The 8,065-nt window shown below is 43.2% G+C and overlaps 1 protein-coding gene and 1 long non-coding RNA gene across 2 annotated transcripts in view; one reads left to right on the forward strand and one right to left on the reverse strand.

Annotated features, from left to right (window-relative positions):
• The window catches only part of RIPPLY3 (ripply transcriptional repressor 3), a 15,236-nt gene extending 11,810 nt beyond the window's left edge, over positions 1-3,426 (forward strand). The window contains exon 4 of the mRNA XM_017526224.2: positions 1,955-3,426. Coding sequence (XP_017381713.1) covers positions 1,955-2,192 — 238 coding nt within the window. The 3' untranslated portion in view covers positions 2,193-3,426. The remainder of the gene's footprint in view (positions 1-1,954) is intronic.
• LOC119470802 lies at positions 282-2,520 on the reverse strand. The gene is made up of 4 exons (XR_005199774.1): positions 2,433-2,520; positions 1,966-2,141; positions 1,288-1,546; positions 282-534 (listed from the first exon to the last, which is right to left on the reverse strand). It is a non-coding gene; the product is annotated as an uncharacterized LOC119470802 (long non-coding RNA).
• Positions 3,427-8,065: the final 4,639 nt, after the last annotated feature.

Below are 8,065 nucleotides of genomic sequence, written 5' to 3' on the forward strand. Positions count from 1 at the left end.
TTTTTCAGATACCATGTTGCTCAGGCTGGTCTCAAACTCCTGGGCTCAAGTGATCCTCCTGCTTCTGCCTCCCAAAGTACTAAGATTACAGATATACGCCACTGTGCCCACCCCAGCATATTTCAACGTAAATCTCAGACATCCTAGGAATTCACCTGTGAATATTCCAGCATAAATGCCTAATTGTAAATATGGCTAGAAATGGAACTCTGCTTATATTTCTGTCAGAGATGAACATACACATTCTGTCTATTTCAGAATTTCTCCATGTCAGCACTATTGGCACTTTGGGCTGGATAATTCTTCACAGTGGGAGCTATCCTGGGCCTTGCAGGGTGTTGATCAGTATTCCTGGCCCCTACTCACTAAACGTCAGTAGCTTCTCCTCAGTTGTGACAACAAAAAATGTCTCCAGACATTTCCAAATGTCCCCTGGAAGTCGAGAACCACTGGTCTATTGAATATCTTATGAAGCAAAAAACTATTATTGATTATTTATAGAAGGGTGTTTTCTCTCACCCTTTTCTCTTCTACCTGAAAAAAAGGATATTGAAATCAGCTTTGCAAATAAGCAGTGATCAATTGACAAACTCACTTCCTCAGAAGACTACAGAGAAAAATGCAAACGAATGAATGGAAAGCAGGTTGGGACATGGTGGCTCACACCTGTAATCCCACACTTTGGGAGGCTGAGGCAGGAGGATCACTTGAGCTAAGGAGTTACAGACCAGCCTGGGCAATATGGCAAAACCCTGCCTCTACAAAAAACATGTAGAATTAGCTGGACGTGGTGGCATGTATTAGCAGACCCAGCTACTTGGGAGGCTCAGGTGGGAGATTCTTGTGCCCAGGAGTTCAAGGCTGCAGTGAGCTGCACTCCAGCCTGGGTAGCAGAGTGAGACACTTTCTCAAAAACTAAAAAGAAAGAAAAGAAGTAAATGATAAGAGATTGTGGCTGGGTGTGGTGGCTCACGCCTGTAACCCCAGTACTTTGGGAGGCCAAGGTGAGCGGATCATTTGAGGTCAGCAGTTTGAGACCAGCCTGACCAACGTGGTAAAACAATGTCTCTACTAAACACAAAAATTAGCCTGGTGTGATGGCATGCGCCTGTAATCTCAGCTACTCGGGAGGCTGAGGCAGGAGAATCACTTGAACTCAGGAGGCGGGAGTTGAAGTGAGCCGAGATTGTGCCACTGTGCCCCATCCTATGTGAGAGAGTGACTCCCTCTCAATAAAAAAAAAAAAAAAAAGAAAGAGTTATGGGGCAGGGATAGCTTAATACTCACCACATGAGTAAATCCTAAATTCTATAAAACCTGGAATTTAGGGATTCCAAATGTTACCTAGCACTTTGTTTTTCTTTCTCTTTCTTTTACTTCCTTTTTTCCTAAGCACATCTTTTCCATTCTGGCAGAGCCAGGCGCTTGTGCCTCCAGTTTCTCTACGGCAGCATCTGGAAAAATGAGCTGCTTCTCCAGACCAGGGTTTCAGAGATGTTAAGAGTAAATTTCCTCCAGAACCCAAAGGGTTACAGCATTTCCGGTGCTGCAGGGAACAGAGGGTGGGGTGGGAGAGTGGGGCTTCACCTAATTGGGAATCAATTCTGCAAGAAGTCAAGTCCCCTATTTAATCAGAGTGAGCCTCCTAATCTTGGAACTCACTGTTTTCAGTTGCCTGGAAACACACCCTTTTTCTTGCGAATGTCTAAATGGACTGGCTCCGTCAGATTTATAACTCACTTCTGAACTGGGGAAGGCTTATCACCAAGTCCCTCCATTAGGTATCTACAGTTCTCTGGTTCTGGTGACTTAAAATAAATACTGTGTGTTGTGAAGGCAAAGATCAGAGAGAGGAAGACTGGGGAGTTCTCTGCTTCTGGGAAAAAGATCCTCTGGAAGGGTTTTAGGGCTGGGTTCCGGTTGATTAATGGCATATTTGTTTCTTAAATATTAGACTCTATTTACCCATGTCAAAGCGTCAAGAATACCTGCAGAGTTCCGGGATGAAAGTGCTGGCCAGTTTCCCCGTGCAAGCCACCATTCACTTCTACAACGATGAGGCCACTGAGTCCGCTTCGGAAGCTGAGGAGTCGGAGGAAGGACCCCCGCCCCTCCATCTTCCGCCCCAGGAGGCGGGAGGTCTGCAGGAAAAAGGCCCAGGGAGAAAGGACAGGGACCAGGGCATCAACTGAGGGCCGCGATCCTCAGGAGGGGGTGACCCCTGGGAGGAGGGCCGCTCCCCACGGCGACTCCTCAAGGGGCGGCCAGTGCTTCTCATCCAGATGAATCTGCCCGTGTCTCCTGGGCCCTGCTGGGGGACCTGTCTCCCCACATTCTCCTGGGGACACCCGAGCCAGGACACTGCGCATCCCTGCTGAGTGTACAGAGGCTGGGGGCTTCTCGGACGGCCCCTGGCCCCGCACACCACTCACCGCAGGAAGTCAGCTTTTACTTTTCTTTCTCCTGGCGATTCGTTTTTGGTGCACTCACGCATACTTTTGAGAAAGGATTCTGGACAAAGAGAAGGTCTGTGTCCACAAGAGTTGTTATCTCGTAGGGCCAACTTTCCAAGCTCCTTCGGCATTGTCACTGGCTGACCAGGTGACAATTCTTCTGAGTCACCCCCTCCACCTCCTACTTAGCCTGAGACTCGTTATTTAGCTATTTCTGCTTTGTAAACATGATTTCGATATTAAACCCCAATTTTAATCTATCATCTAAGGGCAGATGCGGTTGCTTAGTACCGTTTTTTAAAAAATGGTTTGGTTTGGTTTTGTGACAAAGTTTTGCTCTTGTCACCCAGGCTGGAGTGCAGACGCGAAGTCTCGGCTCACTGCAACTTCCGCGTCTCGGGTTCAAGCGACTCTCCTGTGCCAGCCTCCCAAATAGCTGTGATTACCGCATGCACCACCACGCCTGGCTAACTTTTTGTATTTTTAGTAGAAATTCGGTTTCACCATGTTGGTCAGGTTGGTTTTGAACTCCTGACCTCCGGTGATCCACCCGCCTGAGCCTCCCAACGTGCTGGGATTACAGGCATGAGCCACCAAGCCTGGCCAAAAAGAAAAATGCATTTATTAAAAACTTTTTCTTAACCCACTCAATAATTCCCACAAGAGCAACAAAAATATAAGGATTTTTAGGAGGCAATTAGATAAAAAAGTGTGTGATGCCTGTGTAAGGACTGTGTGTGTGAATTTATGCTGAGTAGGACCTTCGCTCTTCTTAGTTGGTCACTGTTTGGGGCATGTTATTTTAATAGATTGACACTATTTTTAATTAAAATATGTAAAATTATTTTGGTTTTTAATATTTTGATGATCAAATGTGTACTCCTGAAAGTTTTTTACTCGCTTAGCTTACATGTGGTGTCTTCCCATATATAGTACATTATATCAGTTCCTACTTGAAATAAATATTTTGAAAGCATGTTTGATAATCACTTTTTTTGAAGAGTTAGTTTCTGCTTTAAAGTTTTTTTGTTTTTCATGGTTTTAAAAAATAATTCTTTTAAAATTATAAGCTATTTCTATTTTATTTTAGTATTCTATTTTATTTTGTAAAATTTTAGACACAGGGTCTTGCTCTGTCCCTGGCTGGAGTTCTCAGTAATACCTCACTGCAGCCTTGAACTCCTGGGCTCGAGGAATCCTCCCACCTCAGCCTTAGTAGTAGCTAGGACTACAGGTGTGTGCCACCATGCCCAGCGATTTTTTTTTTTTTTTTTAAGACAGAGTTTTGCTCTTGTTGCCCAGGCTGGAGTGCAATCGCACAATCTCAGCTCACTGCAACCTCTGCTCACAGCTTCAAGCGATTCTCCTGCCTTGGCCTCTCGAGTAGCTGGGATTACAGGCACCTGCCATCACTCCTGGCTAATTTTGTATTTTTAGTAGAGATGGATGGGGTTGAACTCCTGACCTTAGGTCATCTGTCCGCCTATGCCTGCTGGGATTACAGGCATGAGCCACCATGCCTAGCCGCCCAGTGAATTAAAAAAATTTTTTTATAGAGACAGGTTCTTGATACATTGCTAAAGATACTCTTAAACTCCAGGCCTCAAGTGATCCTCTTACCTAGGCCTCCAAGGCACTGGAATTATAGGAATGAGCCACCATACTAGGCCCAGTATTTTAAAAAGTAGGAGTAATGAATGGAAGTACTTTTAGCAATCCAAATGCTATAGAAAGGTATACATTGCAAAGTAAAAGTCACATTCTCTTCTCCCTCTCCTTTGTCTAAAGGTAACAAATATCAATTGTTTTTTTATTGCTTTAGTCTTTTAAAAAAATTCCCTTTTTTGTGTTTTTCTTTTCTGTGCCTTTTTTCTTTTAAAATGTTTACTTTTTTGTTTTTTGAACAAATTTGGGTACTTTTTCTTTTAAAAATTAAAGCTTGTATTTTATTGTTTCTTTTACTTGTTTAAAGTATACCTTTTCAGACTTAAAAACAATTAAACCTGGGAAAATTTCAGATGACCCTGAATTTTGCTGGGTTTTTGCAGAAAAATACTAGAAGCCTTATCTTTACTCCTTCATGAGATGCTTGAGATAAAAACTAAATAATCACATCTGGCTTTGTTTAATTTTCTTGGTAAATCAGTTTTATTGACAAATAAAGCCTAGTGCAATCACGACTTTATCCTGAACAAACCAAACGTAGTCCAAATTCTGACGGCACCAACCTCCACAGTTTAAAATATGCTGCATGAGGCTGGGCGCGGTGGCTCACGCCTGTAATCCCAGCACTTTGGGAGGCCGAGGCAAGCGGATCACAAGGTCAAGAGATCGAGACCATCCTGGCCAACATGGTAAAACCCTATCTCTACTAAAAATACAAAAAATTTGCCAGGCTGGAGACATGTGACAGTAGTCTCAGCTACTTGGGAGGCTGAGGTGGGAGGATCAGCTGAGTCTGGGGCGGTGGAGGATGCGGTGAGCTGAAATGGCACCACTACACTTCAGCCTGGGTGACAGAAAGAGACCTTGTCTCAAAAAAATTAATTAATATATGTTGTATGATAGTTTTACATTACATTAATTCTAAATTACTTAGAACCTGGCCAGCTTAGTGCAAATACGAAACAAGGCACCTTAGCTGTGGCTAGCAATGGAATCACATATACTGTGGGTCAGACATTTTTGATACCAAGGATACAGTGAGCTTGGGGGCCCCTTAGCTCTCTGGTTGTTGCAGTTACGTGAATTAAAGTCTCAAACCTAAGAGCTCCAGGGTTTTGATTATGTATCCCTCTCATTTAAAAAATGTTGCCGAGCACAGTAGCTCACGCCTGTAATCATAGCACTTTGGGAGGCTGAGGCAGGAGGATCACTTGAGCCCAGGAGTTTGAGATTACGCTGAGCAACAGAGGGAGACCCTCATCTCAACAAAAAATTGAAAAGCTAGCCAGGTGCAGTGGTGCATGCCTATAGTCCCAGCATCTCAGGAGGCTGAGGTGGGAGATGCTTGAACCTAGGAGTTCAAGGTTGCAGTGAACCATGATCATACCACTGCACTCCAGCCTGGGCGACAGCGTGAGACTCTGTCTCAAAAAAATAAAACATTTAAAATGTGTGCCTGCCCTTAATATATATTCACTTATGAATTACATGTTACATCGAGCCATTCGAAATTGCTGATGTTTTATTGTTTTTAACCTGCAAAAAGGCAATTTCTTACCGTTCAACCAAGCATATGAAAGATATGTGATCTGTGCATATTTTATACAAATAAATGAATCACATGTCTTAAAGGATCATCCAGATTGGGCATGGTGGCTTACCTGTAATCCCAGCACTTTGGGAGGCCGAGGCAGGAGGATCACTTGTGACCAGCCTGCACAATATATCAAGAGCATGTCTCTACCAAAACAACAGCAAAGAAGCAATGTAATTACTTTTTTAAACTTGTACTTTAAGTTCAGAGGTATATATGCAGGTTTGTTATATACGTACACTCATGTCACGGGGTCTTTTTTTTTTTTTTTTTTTTTTTTTTGAGATGGAGTTTCACTCTTGTTGCCCAGGCTGGAGTGCAATGACTTGGCTCACCACAACCTCTGCCTCCTGGGTTCAAGTGATTCTCCAGCCTCAACCTCCCGAGTAGTTGGGTGTGCACCACCACACCCGGCTAAGATTGTGTTTTTAATAGAGACGAGGTTTCTCCTTGCTGGTCAGGCTGGTCTCAAACTCCCGATCTCAGGTGATTTGCCTGCCTCAGCCTCCCAAAGTGCTGGGATTACAAGCGTGAGCCACCATGCCTGGCCGTTATGGGGTCTTTTTATACAGATTATTTCATCACCCAGGTGTTAAGCCTAGAACCCATTTGTTATTTTTCCTGATCCTCTCCTTCCTCCCACCTGCCCCCTCTCATGGGTCCCAGTGTGTGTTGTTGTCGTCTATGTGTCCATGTGTTCTCATCATTTAGCTCCCACTTGTAAGTGAGAATGTGTAGTGTTTGGTCTTCTGTTCCTGTGTTAGTTTGCTAAGGATAATGGTCTCCAGCTCCTTCCACGTTTCTGCAAAGGACATGATCTTGTTCCTGTTTATGACTGCATAATACTCCATGGTGTATATGTGCCACATTTTATTTATCCCTTCCACCACTGATGGGCATTTAGGTTGATTCCATGTCTTTGCTATTGTGAACAGTGTTGCAATGAAAAATTAAAAGAAAGACACTTGTATGTCTTTTTTATAATTTTAATTTTAGGTTTGGGGTACGTGTGAAGTTTTGTTATGTAGGCAAACTGGTGTCACAGGTGTTTGTTGTACAGATTATTTCAGCACCCAGGTATTAAGCCTAGTGCTCAGTAGTTATTTTTTCTGCTCTTCTCCCCCCTCCTTCCATCCTCAAGTAGGCCCCAGCTGTACGTGAGTTCTCACCATTTAGCTCCCACTTATAAGTGAGGATTTTCTATTCCTGTGTCAGTTTGCTAAGGATAATGGCCTCCAGCTCCATCCACGTTCCTGCAAAAGACATGATCTTGCTCTTTTTTATGGCTGCGTAATATTCCATGGCATACATGTACCACATTTTCTTTGGCTGGGCACAGTGGCTCATGCCTGTAATCCCAGCCCTTTGGGAGGCTGAGGCAGGTGGATCACGAGATCAGGAGTTCAAGACAAGCCTGGCCAACATGGTGAAACTCCATCTCTACTAAAAATACAAAAATTAGCTGGGCACGGTGGCAGGCACCTGTAATCCCGCTACTCAGGAGGTTGAGGCAGAAGAATTGCTTGAACCCGAGGGGTGGAGGTTGCAGTGAGCCAAGATCGCACCAGTACACTCCAGCCTGGACAACAGAGTGAGACTCCATCTCAAAAAAAAAAAAAAATCTTGTTCTTTTTTATGGCTGCATAATATTCCACAGTATACATGTACCACATTTTCTTTATCCAATCTGTCATTGATGGGCATTTAGGTTGATTCCAGTGCATGTGTCTTTATGGTAGAATCGTTTCTATTCCTTTGGGTATACACCCCGTAATGGGGTTGCTGGGTCGAACGGTAGCTCTGTTTTGAGATCTTTGAGGAAATTCTCCACTCTGCTTTCCACAACAGTTGAACTAATTTACATTCCTACCAACAGTGTATAAGTGTTCCCTTTTCTCTGCAACCTTGGCAGAATCTGTTTTTTTGTTTTTGTTTTTTTTACTTTTTAACAATAGCCCTTCTGACTGGCGTGTGACGGTACCTTGCGATTTTGATTGCATTTCTCTAATGATCAGTGATGTTGAGCTTTTTTCATGTTGGCTACATGTATGTCTTCTTTTGAGAAGTCTTTGTTCATTCCCTTTGCTCACTTTTTAATGGGGTTGTTTGTTTTTTCTCTTGTAAATTTGTTTAAGTACCTTATGGATGCTGGATATTATACCTTTGTCCAATGCATAGTTTGCAAATTTTTTCTCCCATTCCGTAGGTTCTTTTTACTCTGATGATAGTTTCTTTTACTGTGAAGAAACTCTTTCATTTAATAGATCCCATTTGTCAATTTCTACTTGTGTTACAAATGCTTTTGACATCTTTTTTTAAGACAGAATCTCACTCTGTCACCCAGGCTGGAGGA

This window comes from Cebus imitator, unplaced genomic scaffold (genome assembly GCF_001604975.1).
Source record: "Cebus imitator isolate Cc_AM_T3 unplaced genomic scaffold, Cebus_imitator-1.0 Scaffold41, whole genome shotgun sequence".
Classification (NCBI taxonomy): domain Eukaryota; kingdom Metazoa; phylum Chordata; class Mammalia; order Primates; family Cebidae; genus Cebus; species Cebus imitator.